Here is a 27,180-nt window from a genome sequence, read left to right on the forward strand (position 1 = left end):
TCCGCACAGAGAACTAAATCATCCTGAGTCTTTCTTTTCTTTTTAGGGTATGTTCACACATCAGTATGCCATCCATCCGTTTGAATTCAGTTTGACACTTCAAAACAGACTGATACACATACTGATTGCATACTGACACCTTTTTATGCTGATAGCAAAGGCTGTGCATCCCCTAGAGGACAGATAAGGGGATTAAAAGTAGCAATTGTAAACAGAGTAGAGATAAGGAGGACACAGGGACATTTATTATATCTCCTTATCTCTACTTTGTTTACAGTTGCTACTTTTAATCCCCTTATCTGTCCTCTAGGGGATGGAGAACGTTTATCAGCATAAAAAGGTGTCAGTATACAATCAGTATGTGCATCAGTCCGTTTTGAAGTGTCAAACTGAATTCAAACGGATGGATGGCATACTGATGTGTGAACACAGCATTAGTTGCTATAACTTCAGTATCTTTTCTATCTGCTATGACCTTGTATGTGTCTTTCTTGTAATATATTACTGTATTCTCCATGCTGCTGTAACACACTGAATCTTCCCCTTGCGGGACTACTAAAGGATTATCTTATCTTATTGAGGTCACTCTATGACATGTGACTGATATATTGATTTGGCCATATTATAGTGATATACTTCGGTCCATTTACAATTGATATATTGGATGGTGGCTAGTATAGTGATATATTGTGGTCACTCTCGACTGATATTGGATGGGGACTGTTATAGTGATATATTGGGGGTCACTCTATGACACATATATTGGATGAGGCTAATAAAGCGATATATTTGAGGTCACTCTGTGACTGATATATTGGGTGGGGGTCTGTTATATGTTGGATTCACTCTATGACTGATATATTGGATGGGGCTGTTATAGTGATTATATTGGGGTTACTCTATTGTTTGGGGGCTATTATAGTGATAAATTGGGGTTACTCTATGACTGATATATTGGATGGGGCTGTTATAGTGATTACATTGGGGTTACTCTCTTGTTTGGGGGCTATTATAGTGATAAATTGGGGTTACTCTATGAATGATATATTGGATGGGGCTGTTATAGTGATTATATTGGGGTTATTCTATTGTTTGGGGGCTCTTATAGTGATTAGAGATGAGCGAGTACTGTTGGGATCAGCCGATCCGAACAGCACGCTCATAGAAATGAATGGGTGCACCTGGTACTTCCGCTTTGACGGCGGCCGGCCGCTTAACCCCCCGCGTGCCGGCTATGTCCGTTCATTTCTATGCGAGCGTGCTGTTCGGATCGGCTGATCCAAACAGTACTCGCTCATCTCTAAAATTAGTGATATGTTGTGGTTACTCTATGACTGATATATTGGGTGGGGGCAATTATTGTGATATATTTGAGGTCACTCTGACTGATATATTGGGTGGGGGTCTGTTATATGTTGGACTCACTCTATGACTGATATATTGGATGGGGCTGTTATAGTGATTATATTGGGGTTACTCTCTTGTTTGGGGGCTATTATAGTGATAAGTTGGGGTCACTCTATGACTGATATATTGGGTGGGGGGCTATTATATGTTGGGTTCACTCAATGATATCTTGGATGGGGGCTATTCTAGTTATATATCGGGGGGGGGGGTCACTCTATGAGCGCTATACTGGTTGGGGCCTTTATAGTGATATATGGGGGGGACGACGACAATGTTGTCATGTCAGTCAGTCAGTCAGTTAGACTAGAAGTGGGCGTGTCCTCAGACGGACGGGCTGAGCCAGAGCTGTGAGGCGGCTGCGCGGTGCATTGTGGGAGTAACGCTCGACGCGGCCGCCATTTTGCTGGTGTGTGCGGCGCGGTGAGGAGCTGCGGGACACGTCGCAACCATGTTATCTGCCGCGCAACTGCTGGATGAGCTTATGGGCCGGGACCGGAACCTGGCCCCGGATGAGAAGCGAAGCAATGTCCGTTGGGATGACGATAGTGTGAGTAGGCCGCAGCCGAGGTTCAGCATGAGAGGCCGGGGATGTGAGTGTGTTCTCGGCGGAGGGTTACTGTCCATTCACTACAATATGAGGTAGTCAGTTATCTGTGGGTCCAGGAAAGGATTATTGAGGCCAAATGCAACAGGAGAGGTGAACGGGTTAAACCAGGGTAAATCCGGCACATACAATATCAGGCTGTGCGGTGTAATATATGGGGGGCTTTGTTGTAGCCAGTGCAAGTGTGTGTGGTGCTGCTGGTGCTATAGCGGCTGTGTGAGGGTTAATGGTGCACCTTAGTGTGACGGTGGTGGCAGTGTGAGGGTTAACGGTGCCCCCACCCCCCACGTGTGGCAGTGGGAGGGTTAATAGTGCCCCCTGGTGTGATGATAGTGACAGAACGACAAGTCCAAGTAGGATTTAGTTTTGTTTTTCGTCTAGCCTACATAGTTGTGGTTGGAATAAAGTGAGTGGAGGGGGGAGCAGTCTGCGCACAGATGTGTTCGCTCCTGGAGGGCATGATCTGATTTGTTGTTAAGCACCATGTTTAGGTTCATTGACATGGATCAGATATACTGCAGATTATCCATCCAGGGTCACAGGCAGATGGTCTGCAGCAAATCACAGGAGAGAAGTGAATGAGAATGCAGCAGTATGTATGTACAGGGAACTAGACAGTACAGATGCTCCACCAGCAGGGGATGCTAGAGGTCTGCAGGAAAGAGTGTGGATATAAGGATATGTTCACACTACCATTATTACACTACATTAACAGTAGTGGAGGAAAGGACACAGACAGGGCCCTACTCCATACGTGTTCTCACTAACTATAATGTAAAGAACAACATGGCGTGTGCTCTTTCGTCATCTTTACTTTTCTAACAGAAGAAAGTCATCTGTCTGAAAAGTTAAAAAAAAGTGGCTTAAAACTAGGGCAATGTTTTTTGTTTTTTTTTTGTAATGTGGGCCTACCCTAACTCAGGATCAGTACAGGATAAGTAATGTGATGTATGTACACAGTGACTGTACCAACAGAATAGTGAGCACAGCTCTGGAGTATAATACAGGATGTAACTCAGGATCAGTACAGGATAAGTAATGTAATGTATGTACACAGTGACTGTACCAGCAGAATAGCGAGTGCAGCTCTGGAGTATGGTGCACAATGTCAGAATCAGTACAGGATAAGCAATTAGTATATGTAGTCACTTTATCTGCACTTGTATATTATATGTCTTCTGCTGTGCGGTGCAATGTTCTAGTTCACATATTCTTGCACAACCTGCTTTTCCTTGCAGTGAATGTAGTTCAAAAGGCAGCGCATATAAAGGTTAATAGTCTGTGGGTTTATATGGAGATAGGTGGTTTACAAAGTAAGATCAGAAAGCCTGTCACTGGATGCTGGGGCAGGGATTACATATGTGGGTGGGGGGCTTCTCATATGAGCTCCGTGCACTGACTTTGGTTTCTTTAGTGTTGTCATTTCTATCTCCCTCCTGTGCCTATAGCAGACACCAGTTCTGCCCATTGTTGGGTTACAGAGAGGTTGGTCACCTAGCATGATAACTTTCCTCAGTCAGTTGAGATGAATAGCGCTGCATGCTGTGCTATTTCTGGCAGATATGACCAAAAATCATGTACTGTGATTGTTAAAGAAAAGAGGGGGTGCTGAAGGGGCATGAACATTTAAAAAAACCCTACTTTTGTTTTCTTTTCCGTGGGCCTCTATTTCCAGCGGTGTCTGTTCTGGTCCTCAGGATATTTGTACTGGATGACCATGGCAGTAATCCCAGGCCTCAATGGTCACCTATTCTTAAAGGGGACGTCACCTCAGTCAGGTTAGGTTCTGTTCGGAGACTCCGTTACAGTCTTCATCTAAAATCATCGGACAAAAAGTCTTCAAGCCTGACTTTTTGACTTTCTGACGAACCCCCATTATAGGCAATGATGTCCTCCGGGCTCTATTGGCATCCGCTGTTTTAGTGGTCCGTTCTTTTGGTCCTCCAAGGGAACAAAAGAACGGACACCCTGGTGCTGGTGTAAGCCTAGTGTTACTTTACTGACATAGAATAAGCACCCCCTAAGAGCACAGTCTTTTAGGGAGTACCAGCCCTTGGCCATCTCTTTCATTCCTTGTGTACTGGACCACCAGATGGCAGAGAAGTTGATGGCATGTTGGATAACACAGTCCCTCTTGCAGCTGTCTCATCACTTGTGCCTCAATGTATGGTGGCACCTTCTCAGTCCAGCGGAGGCCTTACCCTAGTAATGTCACCTGTGCCAGCACACAAGTGTCTGTCTACGCAGTGACCTGCAACCTTTGGTAATCCAGCAGTAGTGAGAATACAACTCCCTGCATTCACCATCCTGTTAGGGTGAGGGGGGTTGTTATAGTTTGCCGTGGCTCTCTCTCATTTGTCTCATTGGTGTCCAGTTTCATGTCCTGCAGATCCTCTGTGATGGTGCCAGTTCCTCATGGTCAGTTGATAAACCCTCCTGCCCTGTGACATTTACAGCCGTGTGGTCTGGAGCGGCCTTACTGCATAATCCCAGATATTTATAGTATGAAATTTTAAGGGGGGCATAGACTGAGCCTGCTATCTCCCCCCCCTTTAACTATAATAAAAACTGTTTGCCTTGTAATACCTGACTGGCTGTTGTAGTCTCCTATTGACTGTGAGACTATATGAGTTAGGGTGCTGCTCCCCAATATTGGCCACAATTCCCTAAGATTATACATCTTTCCCTTCGGTTACTTTAATGTCCCTGTATTTCCATGTACTAATGATTTTCTTTCCTCCCCCCCTAGGTCTGCAAGCATTTTCTATGCGAGTTCTGCCCAGCTGAACTGTTTACAAACACCAGGTCGGATTTGGGTAAGTTTTGGGTGGAGAGCTTGGTGTAAGGTTGTAGTTCAGTTTTGAGAGCACCTCCTTTCTGCTGTCCTGTGTCAGTGTATGAACGCCATTCAAGAAGCCACTAATAGTGGGCGACAAAAAGCACCTCTCGGTTTGACTAGCAAGGAGAAGACCAAGTAGCCGCTTCCACTCCATCTAGTTAAGACCTTTTCTTGCTGTCGTTGTATGGAATATTCATAGTTTACATCTAGAGGCTGAAAACCCATCCTGAACTAAGGGTGAGGTCATACGTTAGAATTTGAGGTGGACATCTGTCTCGGATTCCTCTGTGGCAGATTGCAGTGCAGAGCTTTGGCTTTCTGAAGTGCTTAAGGTGCAAATGAATGGACTTAGTCAGTGGGGAGTTTCGATTTGGGAAAAGATCGAGCAGGGCGCTTATTTTTTCATTGAATAGGCCTTCTTTTCAGGGGAGCCTCACCAATGTAATTGGTGTTACTGATTTAATATACTCCATCCTGGTGACCTGCTCCCTTTAGATAATACATATGCAGAATAGAAAGGTACATGGCTTCAGTAACTGAGACCATCGGATGGTGCTAAGGATTCCTTAGGAATGGTGGCTGGGATTGAAAATAAAGGAGATTTTCTAATATTCTGATGATTCTTGGAGTAACTTACCAAGCACATGTAAGAGGCAGTTCAGGCCCAGGATACCGAGAATATCCTGGGTTACTTCAGAAATATTACTTGTATGGTTAACTCTTATGTTGAAATAATTTCAGTGACTGATCTCATTGTCCCATATTCGCAGGGCCTTGTGAAAAGATCCACGATGAGAACCTTCGTAAACAGTGAGTGTTGTCGTACTTTGTGGTTTCTCTTTTTAGTCGGTCTTTGCAGTCATCTCACCTGTGTCCTGTTTTATGCTCTATTAAGATACGAGAAGAGCTCGCGTTACATGAAGGTCGGTTATGAACGGGAATTCCTCCGGTATTTACAAAGCTTACTCGCTGAGGTGGAACGCAGAATTCGCAGGGGTCATGCACGGTTGGCTCTGTCTCAGAACCAGCAAGCGTCCGGCGTGAGTATCTCTGATAGGATGTAACCACACAGGTGCCTGCTCTCAGTACTTTAGTAATGTCATCTGCTACTTCACATTCCAATATTGCAGCATCTTGTTGTACCCTTTACAGATCCATAAATGGGGTTCACTGGGGAGCGATCTTATAAAGGGGTGCTCTCTGTACAGCTGGAAGGTTGCCCTTCCCAGAATTGTTTAGATGACTCCATGTAGTGCCCCCTCTGGTTATCTCTTGTGCTTGAAGAGTTGTCTTTGTGTCTTCCACAGTCTGTTGGGCCAGCAGGAAAGAATGAGGAGAAAATCCAAGTGCTGACTGATAAGATTGAAGGCTTGCTACAGCAGGTAATAAGAACTGATTGACTCTGCTGCCTTGTGGTTTCAGCATTTTCTGCCTTTCTGTAGATATAAGGGCTCACTCTGATATCAGAACAAGCTGATCTGCAACTTTACAAAACTGCAGGTTGGTTCTTCTCCACTTTCAAGATCTCTGCTTGCTGTCAGTGACTAGCAGCCAGAAGCCAAATACAAACCCTCCTGACCTAATACTTCTCCAACATGTCTAGATCATATAGTGTGATGTGCCATGCAGCTCTGTGAGCAAGATGGTATTCTAGTTCTCACTATCCATTGCTGATCAGTCTTCCTATCCATTATTCTCTCAGGCTGCAGCCTCCGTGGCCCAGGGCTGTGTGTGCGGTGGTGTGCAGCATATCTGCTCCGAGGCCTGACCTGCTGTATATTAGCCTCTTAACTCCACTTTACTACTTATTCCAATTTTTTTTTTTATGTGCTGTGCAGGTGCTTAATTCACTTTTTCTTTTCCTCACCATTTTTCCTTTAAATCTGCAGATAGAAGAGCTTGGCTCTGAAGGAAAAGTAGAAGAAGCCCAAGGCATGATGAAACTTGTAGAACAGTTAAAAGAAGAACGTGAACTTCTTAAGTCTACAACATCGGTGAGTGACGCAGTCCTGGAGACCCGGACATTGATGTTCTTTCATGGTTCTCAAATTTGCTCAAAGCTTTAGAATGGTATGCTGTGATAAGACTGGCGTTTGCCCTATACTAATACTTTGTGTGCTATCACGATTTCGATACTAAAGTGATACCACTTTCAAAGTGATACGCTTTTGCTGCTGCGCTTTCTCATTGAAATAAATAGGAAGGTGTTTCTTGGATGTGACTTGGTAACATCATATGCCACGCATTATAGTAACTGATTCCATCAAGTATCTCCTAATAGGCAAAATTAGCTTAATAAGTGCAGTACATGATGGAGTTAAATCTTTATTAATGTGAGGCATGTGATTCCATCTTTTCCCTCACATAATGGCAACATTGGGACTAATAAATCACATTATCCTCAGTCCCTCAGTGTTTCTTTACTGCTGAAGAATCTTACTACTTCTAAGTTTTAACTTTTACGTGCCCTGTCCTAGTGCCTTTATCTCAGGAGGTCATTGCACAATAGCCTCATACACACGACTATGTAGTATCCTTGTGCTGTCAGTGCCATTTTCTCATTTTCCTGTTAATGTAGCCTTATGGAGAGAGTTTTCTACTTTGTTTACTTTAGACCCAAATACTCTCCCCTTTTACTATTCCTGCTGCTTCTCTTCTTTTACTAGTTTTAATGGAGGCCGTACATTAAGAAGTAGATTTGTACATATAGAAGAGCGTTGTGTCTACAGATAATAGACTTATAGCTGATTTTACACATTGTAAAGCGTGAGCTGATAAGTTAGAAGGGTTCTCCTTTCCATGTCTTTCATATCATGTGTTAATAGATAAGCATGTCCTGTTCTCCAAACATCATATAATGCAGTATTGGACTGTTCATGTTGTGGAGTTTCCATCAGTGGTCGCCATCTAACTCTATTAGAGATTTTTATTTACACCACATTAAAGAGGGGTGTGCATTGTGTATTATCCGGAATATGGCTTGGATAGAGTGAGGCAGATTTACTTCACCCTAATACAGTTTTAATTAGACTAGATGGTTAATAAATGCCCCAGATTTATTACAATAGGTGGTGCTGGAGGATAAATCTCCGGTGTCTCTGCACTGTGTAGTGTATGTTTGTACTACATATTACTTGGCATTCTCTGGGACACAATTTTGCAGCATAACTTTAGAACACTTTGTGTAAAGGGAAGGTAGCAAACTATGAAGTTATACCCTATCCTACTGATAGATTTCATGATCAGTGGGAGTCCGTCCACAGAAACCACTGATCACGAAAATGGGTCTCTGGTTCTCCCATCCTGATGTAGCACAGCAGGTAAAACATTCATTTTGGCGCACTATTCTTACTCTATTTCTGGCGCTTCCATAGAGAATCGTTAAGCCCCCTCATCTTATTGGTTAAAGTTGACAGGCAAAACTTTCTGAAAAGTTTTAAGTTTTTTTGCTTTCTTTATGCAGACTATTGAAAGCTTTGCAGCCCAGGAGAAGCAGATGGAGGTGTGTGAAGTCTGTGGTGCCTTTCTAATTGTTGGAGACGCTCAGTCCAGAGTGGACGACCATCTTATGGGCAAACAGCACATGGGCTACGCCAAAATAAAGAACACAGTGGAAGAGTTAAAGGTAAGAGCCTGGTGAGAATAGAGTGTGCTTAGCTTCCCTAACCATAAGAAACTCAAGACCTAGAATTTACCAGGGCATCCAATAGGGGGCAAGGGAATCTTTTTATGAAACAGATACAATATACTGTAAGAGTAGCATTATGTTTAGTGTGTGACAACTTTTTTTTTTTTTTTTTTTGCCAAATTGAAGTGCAGACTTGAGGGTATGACAAGTATAAGGCTGCAGCTGTGATCTTACAATGCTTTTTGTGAGCACAAAACTCTGGAGTTGGGAATGAAGGAACTGCAAAGGTTCTCTGTACATGGCCGCTTTCAGGTTTCATCACCACAGGGAGCATGGGTACTGCAATCTGCAGCAAAAACTTAGAAAGGCACATAGTGCAGCAGCTCTGTTGCCCATTCCTATTTAGAGTAAGTGGAGGTCTCAGAAGTTGGACCCTCACCATTCATAAAGTAGTAGCATATCCTACTAGTAGGGGGGTTCCTCCTATTTAAAGTTCTTTAACACTAGACTCTGCAAAGTACTTTAGGTTGTGCCTTGTGGTAGTCATTTGTTTATTGGTTTGTTTCTTTTTAAATAACTAAAGGAAAAACTTAGGAAAAAGACAGATGAGCCTGAGCGGGATGATAGGTTAAAAAAGGACAAAGAAGATAAAGATAAAGACCGGGACAAAGAAAAGGAGCGTGAAAGGGAGGAAAAGGAAAAGAAACGGCGCAGAGAGGATGAAGAGCGAGAGAAAGACAGAAACCGCGACAGGGACAAGCGCAGACGAAGCCGATCCCGAAGCCGAAACTCCAGCAGAGCATCAGAGAGGAGAAGTAGCCGGTCACGTGACCACAAGAGGTCGCGGAGCAGAGAAAGGAGGAGAAGCAGGTATGTAGCTACAAGCTCAGACTGGCTAGACATTCCCACTGGGTCAGTATTCTGTGACCTGCCAAGGAGGACAGCAGAGAAGGATTCTTGTAGCCTGTTAGATGCTTCAGGTACTTGCTTGTATGGAGTTTAGTAGTTAATGTGGATTTCCCATAAATGGTGCTGTACTTCTTGTACATCGTACTGTATATCAGACCCTAGTATCAGACGCTACAGATCTGCGGCCAGCCAACGGCCGTTTACCTGACTCTTGCGGTGTTTTAATTCACTTTATTTGAGCTTAACCATTCACTTGTTCGTTTTAGAAGTCGAGAACGTCAACGAAGCCGAAGTCACAACAGAGCAGACCGAAAACATCGATCTCGCAGCAGAGACAAGCGCCGATCAAAAAGCAGAGAACGCAAATCTTACAAACACAGAAGCAGAAGCCGGGATCGAGAGAGGCGATCAAAGGAAAAAGGTTTGTCCTCCATTTGTTTTCTCAATTCTTAGGCCAGGTTTACACATTGTGTAATAATTATGCTGTTGAAATATATGAAATCTGCAATGTAACATGTGGATTGTAAAGCAGCTATTCAGTGTGGACTTGGCTCAATACATTGCTATAAACGATACAGATTGCGAAAATTTCCACAACAGAAATACTAGAAGGGAGTTATAAAATGTTAGAGCATCACTTCTTATGGCCGACCTGTCTACTCTATGGGTAGAGCTTTCAATTTCCCTATTACTTTGCATTACTTAATTTTGTGACAAGGTTCTGTACCAATATAGTTGGTCTTGAGCATTATCTGTAGAGAAATTGACCGTACGATGGTCTTGTTAAAAATAGGGCTGTAAGTCAGGGTCAGAAAAAGGCTATCACCTCCAGCTCTGTATAGAGCTTTGTTCTGTTCTATTAATCTAAGGTCTCCGTATAAAACTGACACCGACCACTTTTACTACGTTTCTTTACCAGTTTTTGAAGGCCTTTCTATCTTTTCCCACATACCTCTGACTTTATCTGGTAACATCTGAGGGTCTTGTTTGGCGTCTCCTGTTTCAGGGGGCAGTGAGGCTTCTTTTGTCATTTGTTCCTTCAGAAGTATCGCAATCGTTTTTTTCCTGGGTTAGAGGAGCTTTTACTGTCACTGCCCACACAGTTGTCACACAGGCCACTGGTATCTCTGGAATATTTCTTTATCACTAAACTTGTTGCCGTCATCCTCACTTGTATGTTCTCTCAGCCTTGATTCCTCCCTGTTACCTTTTCTATCCTGATCAGTCATCTGACATAATTCTTTACCTAGGTCAGAATAGATTGCAGGGAAGTATCTCTGCATCTGGAGCCACTAAGTGATTTATATACATATTAAGGGTTATGGTTTATAATTTAACTTTTTTTTTTTTATTTTATTTGCTCCTCTCTGTAGAAAAAAGAACCTCTGACGACAAAAAAAGCAGCAAGTCAGGCAGTCGAGATGGACAGAGTGAATCTCGCAAATCCGACTCTAAGGAGTTGTCTGCACAGACCTCAGTGAATGGGGCCAACGAGGGCGTAAAATCTGAAGGTGACACTCAGTCCAATTAAAACTGATCTGATTTGACCTCTGATCAGTCAGAGGTAAGTGTTTAGTGCCTCACTTTCCTTAGCTCTTATGTTTTGCTAGAATGTAACGGTGCAGCGTAAGTATGCACAGATGAAGAGCGCTCTAGAAGATGCCGCTTGCCATGAAAGGAAAGCTCAGTAGGCCTGCAGAATATGTCGAGGTATACCATTTTCTGTATTTGTAGTGACCCCCACGCCCATCCAGTTTTCTCTTCTCCCCCTTCTGTCACCACAATGCGCCCTCTTAAGACCTGCACCATAAACAAGATATATAATCTGCTTGTCATAATGAACACACATACAGTAAATGTATCATTATATATTTTAATAAATTTAGCGTGGGTACAGTTCACTATAAGAGGCGCAATTTTACGTTTAAAAAAAAAAAATAAAAAAAATTCTCTAGATGTTTTTGTGAAAGCTGTTTGGAGTCATTTGCCTTCCTGCCTTGCATACTAATGCAGTCTGTTCTGTGACTCGAGAGCCTTGTAGCATTGGATTGATGGAAGTGTAGGGTTTATGAATAAATTCACCTCTCTGCCATACCTCACTCAGCGTTGGCGTTGTAAGCGGGCCCCTGAAAATGCCAAATTAAAAATCAAGGATTGAGTCATACTAATCAGGTACTCTCGACAGGTACTCCTTTCTCTACCAAAATCCATGTTTTGAATGATGTTACGTACTAGCATAAGCTTTAATATCTATATTTTTATTTTTGTGTATTTTTTTTTTTTTTTTTTTTAATTCTGTCTTTGTCTACCAAGCAAAGCCACAAAATGTGTTTTTATTATATATATATATTTTTCTATTTCTTTTCTTTTCTATGTTAGAGTTGTTGTTTAATGACAGTTTTAACAGTTTGGAAATTTTCTTTCGACTGTGTCTAGGGATGCAGTGATGTCATTAATACAAAATTCTATTAAAGATTTAATATGCAAATCTTTGCTCGCTATAAATGGGCCATGTTACATTCAGTGCAAGCTTTTACCGAGGTATGTCTTTAACTTTTTCCTACTAAGTAGGAGAACATTACATTGTTATCCAGGCAGTGTCATTGTAGCACAGTAAACTCGGCTTTGACGGAAAAAGCGGAGATTCGAAAGTTACTTTTTCAAGACGAATCCCTTTTTCTGTTCTAGAGGACATTGCATGAAGGCGTTAGGGTTTGGGGGACAATACACCCAGATAGACGGTTTGCATTCATTTCTTTGTTTTTTATCGGCAATTAATTTTTTTCTCTATTTCTGTCTCTCCGCGAACTTTACCAGATAGGACTGCGTGCTGAAGACGAAGAGCCTGCCCTTCACGCCACCTCCTTCCCAAAGATGTCTTAATTGAAGATCTTCTTTATATGAGGTGACAGAAACCTGTATTGCGAATTAAAACAAACCCCCCCCAAAAAAAATAAAAACACACACAAAATTTTTTAGCTGGTTCTTAAGTTAAGAACTGAAGTAATTCTTTAGAATTTAATTCCTGAAATTGTTTTGAGATGTTGGTCCTGGAGATGACCAGGGCGATATGTAAGATAATTTAATAAAACCCTGCAAGCTCTTACTAAGACCCAGCTTGCAGATTGGTTATAATAAAGCATTTTTTTTTCGGACTTGGAAAAGCAAAGTAATGTTTGTGAACGTTATTTTTTTTATTTTAATTTTTTTTTTTACAAGTAGTATTAGAATATCAAATAAAAGCATCTTCTAAATTCTGATGTAAATGTGCTCTGTTGTTACTTGGCTTGGTATTACAATGCTTTTTCAAATAAACTTGTTACTGTTTAGTTTCCCGTGTTCTCTGAGCGATTTGTTACAGATCTTGTGTGCTAACTCTTATAAAATAATGCTGTGATATAGAAACAGTTTATGATGGGCAAGGGACTGATCTCTGTGACCCCCGCTCTAATCCTGAGAATGAGGGGTCTCGGTGTTTATTCCTCTGCACTCCCCTGAGTTTCCCCTGGATACCAACAGTCCAGACAACTACAGATGTCGCCATTTCTTAAATTGAAGGCTGCTGTAGTTCCTCTGCACAGCTGGTGGCCTGGACACCAGTGCAGGGAAAAATTATATACAGTAAAAATACACCCTTTTAATGCCCGGTTCACACTAGCTTACCATATTTTTCGGACTATAAGACGCACCTAGGTTTTAGAGGAGGAAAATAGGGAAAAAAAATTTTGAAGCAAAAAATGGTAAAATATTTAATATATGGGAGTTGTAGTTTTGCAACAGCTGCAAGGCCACATTGACAGGTGTACGGGGACGCATAGAGTGTTTTTTTTTTTTTTTTTGCGGGGCCAAATTTACTTTTTAGTTATACCATTTTGGGGAATATCTATTGCTCAGATCACCTTGTATGAAAAAAAAACCCGGCGGTTTGTGATATATGATTTTCTACTGTTATATATATTCTAGGGAAAGGAGGTGATTTAGAACTTTTATTTATTTCATATTTTTAAAGTTGGTTTTTTTTTTTTGTTTTGTTTTTTTTTTTTGTTTTGTTTTTTTTTTTACTATTTTATTCCCCCCCGGGGCTTGAGCCTGCGGTCGCTTGATTGCAAGTCCCATAGACGGCAATGCAACTGTATTGCCGTCTATGGGACATTCTGTCTATTAGTATTACGGCTGGTCATAGACCCAGCCGCAATACTAATATAGCAGTGACAGGCCTGGGAGCCTCATTAGGCTCCCGGCTGTCACCCGAACAGGTCGGCTCCTGCGATATCGCCGCGCAGGAGCCGGCCTGCAACTTTACAGGTATGGGACCGGCCCTGGGGGAGAAGGGGCCACCGATACTGACCCGGCATCCGCTGTACTAGAGAGGCAGATGCCGGCGAAGGATAGACGCCATCACAGGTGCCGGGGCCTGAGACATCCCTGCGCTCCTCTGCCCTGCATGAAGCCAGCAGCGGGGGGACGGAGGAGCGGAATAGCATCACTCCTCCCGCTGCTGGCTTCATGCAGGGCAGAGGAGCGCAGCGATGTCTCAGGCCCCGGCACCTACATCTATCCCTTGCCGGCATCCGCCTCTCTAGCGCCACATTCGGACTATAAGACGCACCCTTCTTTTCCCCCCAAATTTGGTGGGAAAAAAGTGCGTCTTATAGTCCGAAAAATACGGTATGTGTTCCGTCCTGAAGGAGTCCACATGAGGTTCCCCCCCAGACAGAATGCAAGCGCTGTGCAGTTAAAGCGCACGGACCCCATAGAATATAATGAGATCCGTGTGCTTGCCGTGCACTGCCCGAACAAATCATTCACACATGAATCTTAGTGTGAACTGACCCTAATTGTGGTTTAACCACCTAACAGGATGTGCAAAATGTAATACTTCCCTTAAGTATAAAATAGGCCTTGTGTCATCAATCAAACTTTCCATAAAAGAATAGTCCAGACAAATATAAAAGCTGGTGGTTGAAATGAGCTGGAAGAGTAGGAGATGAGAGAAGAAGCAGAGGCATAGATTCATGCTAGAGCTGCAAAAGCAATCCATTCTGATCAGTATTTCTCTTTTTATACCTCCTGCGTAAGATTTTGCGCTGTTTCTTAGTTATGGCAGTCACCAGCATGGAGAGAACCTGAAATGACAGATGTAGCATGGGTGGGGATCTGCTGACTAATAGAAAATCTAAGCCATATAATGACCAGATGCAATGTTATGCCTCATGTACACACTGAGTAGCCTATCCTAAAAAGTCACCTGAAACCTCATGTATACTATAAGTCAAACATATAGATGGGTAAGACAAGAACACTCCGATTAACCTAATTCAGGCCGGGGCCCCACGGGACGTAAACGCCGCGATTTGCCCACAGCGGAGACGCTGCGGGAAAAATCACAGCGTTTTACAGTGCAAGCAAAGGGGATGGGATTCATGCGAATCCCATGCCCACTTTGCGTGAAAAAACGCAGTGCGGACACACTGCGATTTGCAAAGCCGTTGCGGCATGTCAATTATATCTACGGAAACGCCGGCGGCTTTTCCGTAAATATAATGTTAAGAGAAAGTCCGCAGAGGAAAACTCTGTGAACTTTCTCTTAAAAGCGCTGCGGAAAGAACTGCAATTTGATCACACAGCGGTTCTTTCTGCAGCGCTTTATCACTGTGTTTACGGCCCGTGGAGCCTTAGCCTTAGGTCTGAAGTGATTGTGGAGTTTTGGTCCTAAATAGTATGAAGATATTCCTGGAGCAGCTAAGAACTCAAACAATTATTATGGGAAGTTCACATGGAAGAATTTTTGTAGTGAAATCTTCTGCAAAAAGTTTGCACCCAATGGCTTTCGGTAGGAGGCAGACACTTTACCTTCTGGTAGCTGAAGAAATCCGCTAGTAGTCAAATTTGGATAATTCTGCCCCAACCTCCTATTGAAGTGATTGGGAGTAGGAAAGATTTCTGCCACTGGTGGGTCCCACTACCAAATCCACTGTGTGAATTTACCTTAAAACTGTAAGAAGTTCCAGCGGTTTTGTAAATGCAAAGATATGGGGAAGGAGCTACAGCGGTCTGTTCCCTGATACAGAATATAGCAGAGAATTTTGGCAATCCGAGATTTCCTCGCCATTCAGAGCACATGCATGCTTGGACAAGCTGGGACAACAGAGGGGAGCTGGCAAAAAAAAATAGCAGTCAGCCAAATCTTTGTTTGGCTGACATGTATTGAAGGGGTTTGGGTATTGTTTGTGCTGATAGTGGGGCAAATCAACATAGATTGCTAATATTTAATACTATATAGATATCGGTGGTTGTCCATTAAGTACTGTCCTAATAGGGGCACTGTGCTAAAGTTATAGGAGGAGCTTCTGAATGCGCCCCCTTCCCCCCACCCCGACCTGTTGAATATTAAATAGTGGATTTTACAGAAAGCTATTTCAGTACATAATAATGTGGAGCGCTCAAACCTTGTGACTGTGATTATGTCAAGAAACAGATTAGATCTAAGTCTGTAATACGAAAATCTCGGCTGTGACCGCGGCATCAGACTTCTGCGTCTCGGTGTGTTAGAGGCGGAGTCTGGTCCATGCGGAATCAGTGCAGTAATGAATGCTAAGGCGACGTTCACATCTGCATTGGAGTCTCCATTGTAGTTTCCGCTTGAAAATTAGTTGAGGGAAAAATTCATTATTTCCAGAGAGATCACTGGTTGAAACCACAGTCAGGATTAGGATATTGATATGCAGTTGTATAATCTGTGATATAGATATCCTAGTCCTGACACTGTTTTCAGCCAGTGATCTCTGGAAATAATTTAGACAGCAATGTAACCTTTGTCTTATGACCGAGAATCTCCTCTTTCTTATTACACCAAAAGCTATTGCCCATTAAGTTGCGTTGGAGAGCTGAGGATCACTGTTATACATGATTGATCACCTTCCCCTGGGACTCCGCTTATTATATACTGGAGTCTGAAGAGACCCCGGAGTATATTAGCAGTTTCGGTTCAATCCAAACATCACATATGTTATTGAAAAACATTAAAACTGGAATAGAAGAAAAAACAAAACTATTTAGGTCATGTCTGTTTAAACCAGAGTTTAGAGTGTTGTGCAGACTGTGCAGGACCAATCACAGAAGCTTTACCCAACCTTCTAAAAAAAAGTTGGTTTAAAAGAGACGCGACCTACAGTTTTGTTTTTTTCTTCTATTAAAGTTTTATTGCTTTTCAGTAACACGTGATCAAACCGAAACTAATATAATCTCACCCCAGAATATAATAAACGTAGGGGAGGCTGATCTAACATATATAACAGTTCACTAACCCATTCATTTCTATCAGCCTATGCACATGACTGTGTATTACATGGATCAGTGTGCGGCCAAAAGTTCGGTCCATAAAACTCAGGACAAGTCCTATGCCTGTTGGGTTTTGCGGCTGTGCTTCTGCAATTCCCATTCAGTGTCCACTAGTGTTTGGGTTTCCATCCTATGGGTCCACTTGCGGACCTGAAAGAAGGAGACTGTGTCCACATAAGCGGTTACATGTGGAAACCAACGACTATAATGGGGTCTGCCTGGTGTCTTCTATATTTCCACTGACTTTTCTGTGGGTCAATTTTAGGCGAATTCTGCAGAGTCGTCTATGGAGACACCACTAGTGTGAATCCAGCAGTATATTGGACACCATAACAGCGTATCGAGATAATGTCATTATACAGAATATCCAACACACTTAATAGTTTGGGGTTTTTTTTGTTTGTTTTTTGTCGGTCTTTCCCAGTCCCCACCTCCACCTTGTAAATTTTACAATGTTCTCAAATTTTATTTTTTCCCCTTTCCAAGTAAATCATGCAGAATATTACGTACCAGTACGTAGTATTAGTACCATTAGGAAGTATAATTGGTCCTGCAAAATAGAAGTCCTCCACCTCTGTGTATGGAAAACGGTATGTAGAATGATAGGCAAATGTAAAAATTCTGTGGTATAGTCCAGGAAAAAATATTTATATATATACTGCTGTTAAATGGGGGGACTACATCCTAAATTTGCCTCCAAAACAACCAAACATTTGTTGTTGCAGGGAGAGGAGGACCAGGGCTGTTTACTAAAGCCCACACCAGAGTGGAAATCTTCTCCGGTCCCCCGTATGATATGTCAGACTTTGCACCAGTGATCTTTGGTTCTCATGGTCAGCAAAATTATGCGGTATGAGCCCCACATATGTGTGAATAGCCTTTAAAAAGAATATTCAGGCACTGCTAATGTTATTTTAAACCCCCCTTCCCCCCCCCCGTTTTAAAATAAAACCATAAAAATGAATATGCAAATTATCCTTACCGTGCACGTTGGGCGGTCTACACTGTCCGACATCATCTTCTGTCATGCCTTCCTCTTTTGGTGATGCCCTCCGGTTCTGGCTCTTCCCCGCCTTGATCTTCCTCTTCTTCCGGCGGGCTTGGTTCAATTCTGGCGCGTGCGCAGTAACGCTCCCTCCGGAGCACTACTGTGCACACTCCAGCGCCATTTTTCCCAATGGCAGTTCGCATGCGCAGTACACTCGCATAGTTCTAAGGGGCACTGAGCATACTGAGAAAAATGGCGCCGGAGGGAGCGCTACTGCGCACGCGCCGGATTTGAGCCAGGACCGGAGGGCGTCGCCGAAAGAGGAAGGCGTGACAGAAAATGACGTTGGACAGTGCAGACTGCCCACCGTAAGTATAATTTGCGTATTTGTTTTTGTGGTTTTACTTTAAAACCGGGGGGAGGTTTAAAATAACATTAGCAGAGCCTGAATATTCTTTTTAAAGGCTATTCACGCGTATGTGGGGCTCATACAGCATCAATTTGCTGATAGAGCCCCTTTAAGTCATGTTTTCCCTTTGGTCCAAAGTCTAGCAGGCGGACATCCAGATGTATTAGCCTTCCCGCCTATAGCAACCAGTCACAGCACAGCTTACCTTTGGTTATGGGCAAAAGATTTTCTTGGATAGTTTTCTAAACTTGCTCTAGTGGGAACACAGCGGTGGGTATCGGAGAGTTCGGGTACATTCACAATGTCAAGGTGATCCACAAAATTTAGGACGAGCCCATTATTAAGCCCTGTCTGTTACCGTCTGCTTATATAGTCTGTCATAGTGAAAACATTGTAATGAGAAGTGAGTATGATGGGGGCGAGTATGTAATCCAACCCAGTCCTTATAATCCACTTACAATTCTCTGAACACTAAGGGATACTTCTCCATGTTGGGACGGACATTCTCACATGAGAAAGATGGCAAAACCAGTCTGCAAGTGTAAGACCCAGTGACTGTGACATCTTCGTGAAAGGCAGGATTTATTGTACATAAGACACTCCAGGTCTAAGGTACATATTACATAACCCCTCTGAGATCTATAGGCCGTCCTGCTGTATCATTTGTGCTGCATCGCGTTCCCTTTTCAGTGCAGTTTTATTGTGTTTTCGGTTGCACAGTCTTTTGCTGTAGCAGTCACATACGTGATCATGTACGCCAAGACTGTAATAAATAAAGATGCAAGATTCAATTTGCCCTGAAGTCAAGTGCTGGTGATCTTTACAAGATTATAGTAATGTTTTTTTGCAGATGAAGTAGATGAAATGAATTCTGGCATCACATTGTAATTTATATATCTAACACTTCGGGACTTCTATTCTATTTGCACTTTTTATTTACCGTATGTATTTCATATAGCAGGCAGGCCTAAGGCCCCATGTTGTGAAAATGTAGATTTTTTTGGTTGCAGATTTTGTTGTGTTTTTTTTTTTTGAGCCAAAGCCAAGAATGGCTGCAGAAGGAATGGGTAATATATAGGAAGCTCTCATACTTCTCCCTTCTGCTCAATCTACTCCTGGCTTTGGCTCGAAATAAAACGCAGCAAAATCTGCAACAAAAAAAAGCTGCATTTTTGCAACATGGAGCCTCAGCTTAATGAGGTTGTCTAAGCAAAACAATTTTAAAACAGGTCAGGGGGTAAGTAAAAATAAATAAATAAAAATCCTGCTTACCTGTCCCTATTGTTGCTTCAGTGTTCTCTCAGCTCAGTCTGGTCCTGCTGCCCCGGCTTCTTCTCAAAGTGAAAGTGCTGTGATGTCCTGAAGCTGCTGATCAGTAGTCACATGACCGCTGAGGCCAATCAGCGGCTCCAGGAAGAGACTCTGGGCCGTGATAGGTAGTGACTTCACGTGCCCTTTGCTGAGGCCACTGATTGGCTTCAGTGGCCATGTGTGGTGGGGACTTCCACTGGAAAAAAACAATGCACTGATAGGACTATGAATTTTTTTTTTTTTTTTATTTTACACCGCCCCCAGCTGATTAAAAAAAAAAATTCTTTCTGTCCCTATTTTTGCCTGGAAAACCCCTTTAAGGACCCCGCCCCATTTTTCTAAATTGACATGTCATTTTTTTTGTGTTTTTACATTTACGTGATTTAGTTTATTCAATATCATTTTCATTTATATATGGAAAAACTAGGAAATTTGGTGAAAATTTAGAAGGTGTGAAATGCTCTGCTTTTTAGGCAGTTATACCACCCAAACACATTAGTAGATATTATCTACCATGAATCTGCTTTATATTGGATCATCTTTTAATAATTCTAATTTTAATTCAATTTTAATAATTCTTCTTCGTTATTTATTTTGGACGTTAGAAGGTTTAAAAGTGTAACAGCAATTTTCCAAATTTATAAAAAAAATTCTCCCAAACTCATTTATTAGGGACCACTTCTATTCTGAAGGTTTTTTTTTTTTTTTGTTTTTTTTTTAAAGGCCTGTGTATTATAAACCCCCATGAGCCATCACATCCTTAAAACTGCACCGCTTGAATAATACAAGACCGCATTTGGGAAGTTTGTTCACGGGGCTTGGAACAGAAAGAGCGCTATTTGGCTTTTGGAGGGCAGGTTTTGCTGGAACAGTTTTCGACTGCCCTTTCTCATTTGTAGAACTCCTAATGTGACCCCATTTAGGAAATTTTGACCTCTCAGCTATTTTGCACATGTTATTAAGATCGGGATGTAAAAGTGAAAAATTATTTTTTTCCATAGAAAGGTTGCTTTATAGCCCCAAAATTTTCTTTTTCATTTGGATATGGAGTTAAAGGAGGAAATGCGCCCCACAACATTGTGATATGGGAATGCCCCACATGTGGATGAAAACTGCTGTTTGTACACACCGCAGGGCACATTAGGCTTTTGGAGGACATTATTATTTCCATATGCGATAATGCATTGGCAGAGCCCCTAGAGCAGGGGTAGGGAACCTTTGGCTCTCCCGCTGCTGTGAAACTACAACTCTCAGCATGCTCCATTCACTTCCATGGGAGTTCCCAGAACAGCAGAGCCAGTATGCATGCTGGGAGTTGTAGTTTTGCAACAGCTGGAGAGCCGTACGTTCCCTACCCCTGCCCTAGAGAGTGCCACAAAGTGACCGGTAGTATTACAGTACGGAGCACCAAGAGAGTAAATGGTTGTCGTCTAGATGGTGAAAAAATGTGCAAAATAAGCAGTCACGTGGTGGCTAAAAGTTCTCAATTTGGGCAAAATTTAACAAACTCCTGCAACATTGTGCTAAATTTAGCAAGCAAGCTCTAAAAAAACTGTGAAATGCATCAGAATAAAACATTCCCCCACGTCCAACAGCAGCACAACAGATGGGGTATTTCTGCCCCGTGTGTGTTTTTAGGACAGGTGGGAATTTTTAATGAAAAGGCAAGAGGAACCTCCTCGTGTTTTATTCTGTCCTGTGTGGTGAGACAGATGGAAGAGGCTCTGTGGCCTCCTATATGGTTTGGAAGAGGGTGTTTTAAAGCCTTTTTCTTTCCTTTTCTCTTTCTTTCCGAGAGAAAGTTCTAGGTTTATATTACAGTCTTTTGTCTTACCTGCTTTGTGCAGGTTGTTACTGACATTTCTTCAGCTGTGCTGCAGCTCGTTCACGGCCCAGCAGTAAGGTGGCTGAGTCCTCTCCAGCTTTCCCTCTGTGATCGGAGCAGAAACTAAATGCCCTAATATCTACTGCTATGGGCACCCGGGCAACTTCCTCCCTGTTTTTCTGTCGGTGCCCCATTTACGCTTATTTGTGCTGCAGTCACGCAGCCGAGGAAGTTGTGACGCAGTTTTCTCTTCCCTTGTCAGGCTCCTTGTTCTGCACTCGGCTGTTAGACTGAGCTTCAGCCACTCCCTTAAGTCGCAGCTAATGTGAATAGCAGCCTGTCATATGACAGTGAGTTTGAGGATCGCTGGATTCCCAGGAACTTGCACATCTCCAGGTGTGATAAGCTAAACGTGCATCAAGACTGCTCTTGATAATGAGCAAATTTCTTTTTTTTTTTTTTTTTTTAGGGAAACAGACTTGTATGTGTGAATGCACCGTGTTTTGTGTTCAATCCTGCTTGTTCTGTGCTCCTTATTGGTGTTCGCTGTTTTCTCCTGTCTCCACCCAGGCCACTATAGGTTCTGCCTCCAGTGAGGTGGCTAATAAGTTACGCTCAGACCTGGCCAAGCTGGAGAGGGATATCGATTCGGGTGTTGCCCGTGATGATTTACTAACTTTCATGTCATCTGTCTCACTTGCAGCAGACTTTTTGACTGAGGCCTCTACGTACCAGATCAAGGTAGCAGCAAGGGGCATCGCTTTACATACAGCCGCTAGAAGACCCTTGTGGCTCAAGCCCTGGAGAGCTGATAAGTCCTCCAAATATAATATCTGTGCGCTGCCCTATGAGCCTGGTAAGTTCTTTGGCCAGGAGCTAGATGACATTATGGAGGACCTGGCTGACAAGAAAGGCAAATGCCCGCCACAGTCTTATAGAGGACGATCTGGACCGCCTTCTCGTGGTAGAGGCTTTCAGCGCCAGCCCCCGTTCAAGACCTCAGTACCAGAGGAGACCCGGATATCAGGCCAGAGGCTCCGGTCGTCATCTCCCTAAGGAGGGCGAACCTAGAAGCCTTCATTTTGACGGTGTAGCTTCCCCTGGAGGGCTCTCTAGCGGTCGGAGGTCGTCTCACCTTTTTTTCTCCCTGCTTGGCTCCAATCCATCCAGGACCCTTTGGTCCTCCAACTACAGATACAAGATCGACTTCGTTGCTCTGCCTCATGAAAGGTTTATCGTAACCGACTCTTTCTCCCGATTCTTCCCTGAGTGCTATTCTTTGCTTGGAAATCAGGAGGTTCGGGACATTTAGCGGGGGGTCCTAATGGACCCCCCCCCCCTTTTATATGCTGGATTGTGTCTCCATATTTACTTTGAATTGTTGTTGTGCTGCTGTTGTTTTGTCGGTTGTTTGATTTTATGTAAAGAAAAATTTGTTAATAAAAATGATCTGATCTGATGGTATACGATGTCTGTCCGCCTCCTGGGGATTGGCAGCTGACTCCTCATGTTCAGAGGGGGACACACCAGTGATCTCTGCCCGCTGCATTAAAGCCACTTCTATTGATGATCCTCCACCATTCCGACAGCAAGGATTCGGAGGGGTCTTCAGTTTTGTTTTGTTTTTATTGTTCTTTTTCTGCATTTCCTTCCTCCACATTTTCCTCCTCAACCCCATAAACACCATAGACATCTGAGCAGCAGTGATGGAAATTTTGCCCCTATGGGGAAGACAGCTGCAGATGACACGAGGTTGTTTTTTGCAATGGTGCTAAGGTTCCTTGCAGCTGAAGTTGTGGTCATGCTATGATTTAACCATTGTGGGCATACCCTTATATCTATGGCTTTGTGGTATGTCTCAGAAAGTAACATTTGCGAGGGCCGGTTATACAACACTTGGTTGGCTGTATCGGGCATGGCGTGCTGACAGTAAGCAGTCTGTGTTCTGGATTTTTACTAATCTTCTCAGACAGAGAAATTCTGGCTGTAAAAATAGTGATTTGAAAGGCGGCCCATTCATTAGGACTTTTCCTCCCTTGAAGATTTCACCGAGATCTAACAAAGAACAACGGTCTTATGTTGTATAATACCGCCAAGGAATTTATTAAGCTCTTAATTTGATATATAAAGTTTCTGTGTCACGCTGAATAATGAGCAGTCCTATGTAAACGTGTCTCCTCCAATTATACTCAAATGTTTTATATAATTACCCAATAGTCGTCGTATTTTGTTTCGTCATATTACATAAATTAAGAATCGCTCACCCGTGAACAGAACAATTAATAAAGTGGGGGTGGGGGGGGACGTCGCCGCAAGCGGAATCCTTTTAAGTCTTTCCAGAATTTTTTTTCCCCTTCGAATTTCACAGACTAAACCTTTGACAAAAACCTATTGTCCTATGAAATCAAGATTTCCCGAATTAATTAATGGAGCAATGGAATAAATTGTACAGTAAATATACACACGCCGCCAGCGTGAATTAAAGGGTTATTTTTATAAGACCATTAATCCAGTGCAGATCGGCGCAGGCTGTATAACTGACAGCGCTTCATAGTGGGCAGAACAGCAGACGCTCCGGGGATTTTTTCCATTTTTTTGAGTTTACGGTTCTAAGGCTAGAATTCAACATTTGCCCGTGAGACCTAAAATGTGTCGTCCATTCATTAGTACCTGGATGGGGATGAAGACTACAGGGACCCGCATTGTGATTCTTCTTTTTTTGCTTCAGCAAGGTCAAGCCGTACCCCATATGAGATACTCCCATGCCGGCTTATGCCCTAATGATATGAACCCTAACCTATGGGTGGATGCTCAGAGTACCTGTCAAAGAGAGTGCGAAACTGACCAGGTTAGTACAATCTGCATAATATCATTTATTTACTAAGCCCGGGAGCGGCCATGACTAGATTGCTGAAATGTAGACTTGGTCGTTGACTCTTTTAGATATGATTCCGTGGTGTTGTTCTACTTGTTCTACTTTTATAGGCACTTATGTTAGTGTACGAGTATAATGATCTTATTTTTCTATTTAATAGGAATGTGAAACTTATGAAAAATGTTGTCCAAATGTTTGTGGAACCAAGAGCTGCGTGGCAGCCCGATACATGGATGTCAAGGGAAGGAAAGGTCCGGTGGGGATGCCCAAACAGGCTACTTGTGAGCTCTTCATGTGTACTCAGCAGGGTTCTCAGTGTGACATTTGGGATGGGCAACCTATCTGCAAATGCAAAGATAGGTGCGAGAGGGAACCAAGTTTTACGTGTGCCTCCGATGGTCTCACCTATTATAACAAGTGCTTTATGGACGCCGAAGCTTGCGCCAAGGGGATTACGTTAACTGTGGTCACTTGCAAATATCACCTTACCTGGCCACACACCAGTCCCCTTCCATCAGAGACAACTGCCAACCCAACCATTCCATCAGCTGAAACAGCCATCGTAAACGTGGTTCCACCAGCTCTGGTGAACAACCCCACTCACAAGATGGTCAACGTTGGAGATACAGTCAGTTTTCATTGTGATGTTACTGGAAAACCCAAACCAGAAATAACATGGGAGAAGGAAGGAAAAGAAAACATAGTCATGCGGCCAAACCATGTGGTTGCAAACATAGTGGTCACCAACATTGCTCAGCTAGTTATCTATAATACACAACTGCAAGACACCGGAGTCTACATATGTACAGCCACAAATAGTGGTGGCATCATCAAGATCAATTTCCCCTTGTCTGTTAAAGAGCAGCCCCCTAAGGAAAAATCTGGAAATCAAACTTTTTTTCCAACCGATGAGTGCCTAAAGCCCCCGGACAGCGAGGACTGTGGAGAAGAACAGACGCGATGGTATTTTGATGCCAAGAAAAATAATTGTTTCATCTTTGTCTATGGCAATTGTAACAGTAACATGAATCATTTTGAGACCTATGAGTCGTGCATGTTGACCTGTATGAATGGACCAGTCAACATCTGTAACTATCCTGCCCTCCAAGGTCCATGCAAGGCTTACGAGCCAAGATGGGCTTTCAATAAGCTACTGAGTCAGTGCCAATCTTTCATTTATGGTGGGTGTGGTGGAAATGAGAACAACTTTGAAAGCAAAGAATTGTGTGAGGAATCTTGTCCCTTTCCCAAAAACCAAAAGTGTAAAGTTTGCAAGCCTCGGCAGAAGCTGGTGACAAGCTTCTGTAAAAGTGACTTTGCCATCCTTGGGCGTATAGTTGAGTTGACAGAAGATCTAGAATCTGGACATGCTCTTGTCTCAGTGGAAGAAATCCTAAAAGATGAGAAAATGGGGCTGAAATTCTTAGGAAAGCAACCACTTGAAATCACACTTCTCAACATGGACTGGAGTTGTCCATGCCCCAATGTCACCTCTGTCAGTGGACAGCTTATTATCATGGGTGATGCACATAATGGCATGGCAGTCCTACAACCACACAGCTTTGTTGGTGCGTCAAGTGGCCGCCGTGTGCGGAAACTTCGGGAAGTCATTCATAATAAAACTTGTGATCTTCTCAAAGAAATATTAGGGCAGCCATGATATACAGATCATAGAACATGTATGGTACTTAAAGGAATGTATTTTCTGAAATTCTTATATGTCAACTTTGAATTAAAAAGAAACTCTTGTCAGACATGAAAATATTGTACATGTAGTTCTGTTCCTTCTCATAGGGGCAGTATTATAGTAGTTATATTCCTGTACATAGGGGCAGTATTATAGTAGCTATAATATAATAATATAATATTCTTGTACATAGGAGCAGTATTTTAGTAGTTATATTCTTGTACATAGCAGCAGTATTATAGTAGTTATATTCTTCTACATAGGGGCAGTATTATAGTAGTTATATTCTTGTACATAGGGGGCAGTATTATAGTAGTTATATTCTTGTACATAGGAACAGTATTATAGTAGTTATATTTTTGTACATAGGAGCAGTATTATAGTAGTTATATTCTTGTACATAGGGGGTAGTATTATAGAAGTTATATTCCTGTACATAGGGGGCAGTATTATAGTAGTTATATTCTTGTACATAGGAGTAGTATTATAGCAGTTATTTTCTTGTACATAGGAGCAGTATTATAGTAGTTATATTCTTGTACATAGGAGGTAGTATTATAGTAGTTATATTCTTGTACATAGGAGCAGTATTATAGTAGTTATATTCTTGTACATAGGAGCAGTATTATAGTAGTTATATTCTTGTAAATAGGAGGTAGTATTATAGTAGTTATATTCTTGTACATAGGAGCAGTATTATAGTAGTTATATTCTTGTAAATAGGAGGTAGTATTATAGTAGTTATATTCTTGTACATAGGAGCAGTATTATAGTAGTTATATTCTTGTAAATAGGAGGTAGTATTATAGTAGTTATATTCTTGTACATAGGAGCAGTATTATAGTAGTTATATTCTTGTAAATAGGAGGTAGTATTATAGTAGTTATATTCTTGTACATAGGAGCAGTATTATAGTAGTTATATTCTTGTAAATAGGAGGTAGTATTATAGTAGTTATATTCTTGTACATAGGAGCAGTATTATAGTAGTTATATTCTTGTAAATAGGAGGTAGTATTATAGTAGTTATATTCTTGTACATAGGGGCAGTATTATAGTAGTTATATTCTTGTACATAGGAGCAGTATTATAGTAGTTATATTCTTGTACATAGGAGTAGTATTATAGTAGTTATATTCTTGTACATAGGAGGTAGTATTTTAGTAGTTACCGTATATACTCGAGTATAAGCCGAGTTTTTCAGCACAGTTTTTGTGCTGAAAAAGTGCTCCTCGGCTTATATTCGAGTCATTACGGTAATTTTCTGCTAGCAGACCAGGATAGCAGACCCCGCCCCCCCCCCCCACCACTCCATCACACGCCGGGTGACGTGGCCACGTAAGCTCAGGCCCGCACCC

The 27,180-nt window shown here is 42.4% G+C and overlaps 2 protein-coding genes across 5 annotated transcripts; both read left to right on the forward strand.

Annotated features, from left to right (window-relative positions):
• The first annotated feature begins 1,790 nt into the window (after nucleotides 1-1,790).
• LUC7L3 (LUC7 like 3 pre-mRNA splicing factor) lies at nucleotides 1,791-12,347 on the forward strand. Of its 4 annotated transcripts, none has more exons than XM_075279496.1 (11): nucleotides 1,791-1,954; nucleotides 4,761-4,827; nucleotides 5,621-5,660; nucleotides 5,746-5,890; nucleotides 6,158-6,232; nucleotides 6,740-6,844; nucleotides 8,314-8,475; nucleotides 9,062-9,348; nucleotides 9,654-9,808; nucleotides 10,761-10,951; nucleotides 12,205-12,347. In XM_075279496.1, exons 1-10 carry the CDS (start codon nucleotides 1,856-1,858, stop codon nucleotides 10,916-10,918), a joined length of 1,293 nt encoding a protein of 430 aa, XP_075135597.1. In that variant the 5' UTR covers nucleotides 1,791-1,855; the 3' UTR covers nucleotides 10,919-10,951; nucleotides 12,205-12,347. The 4 variants fall into 4 exon arrangements, with proteins under 4 accessions (XP_075135597.1, XP_075135598.1, XP_075135596.1 ...); XM_075279497.1 differs by having other exon boundaries at nucleotides 10,761-10,898; XM_075279495.1 differs by having other exon boundaries at nucleotides 10,761-12,347.
• Nucleotides 12,348-23,730: 11,383 nt separating this feature from the next.
• Nucleotides 23,731-25,867, forward strand: WFIKKN2 (WAP, follistatin/kazal, immunoglobulin, kunitz and netrin domain containing 2). Its single transcript, XM_075279499.1, has 2 exons — nucleotides 23,731-24,109; nucleotides 24,297-25,867. The coding sequence occupies exons 1-2, from the start codon at nucleotides 23,909-23,911 to the stop codon at nucleotides 25,794-25,796; spliced, it is 1,701 nt and encodes a 566-aa protein (XP_075135600.1). The 5' UTR covers nucleotides 23,731-23,908; the 3' UTR covers nucleotides 25,797-25,867.
• Nucleotides 25,868-27,180: the final 1,313 nt, after the last annotated feature.

This window comes from Leptodactylus fuscus, chromosome 6, assembly GCF_031893055.1.
Source record: "Leptodactylus fuscus isolate aLepFus1 chromosome 6, aLepFus1.hap2, whole genome shotgun sequence".
Lineage (NCBI taxonomy): Eukaryota > Metazoa > Chordata > Amphibia > Anura > Leptodactylidae > Leptodactylus > Leptodactylus fuscus.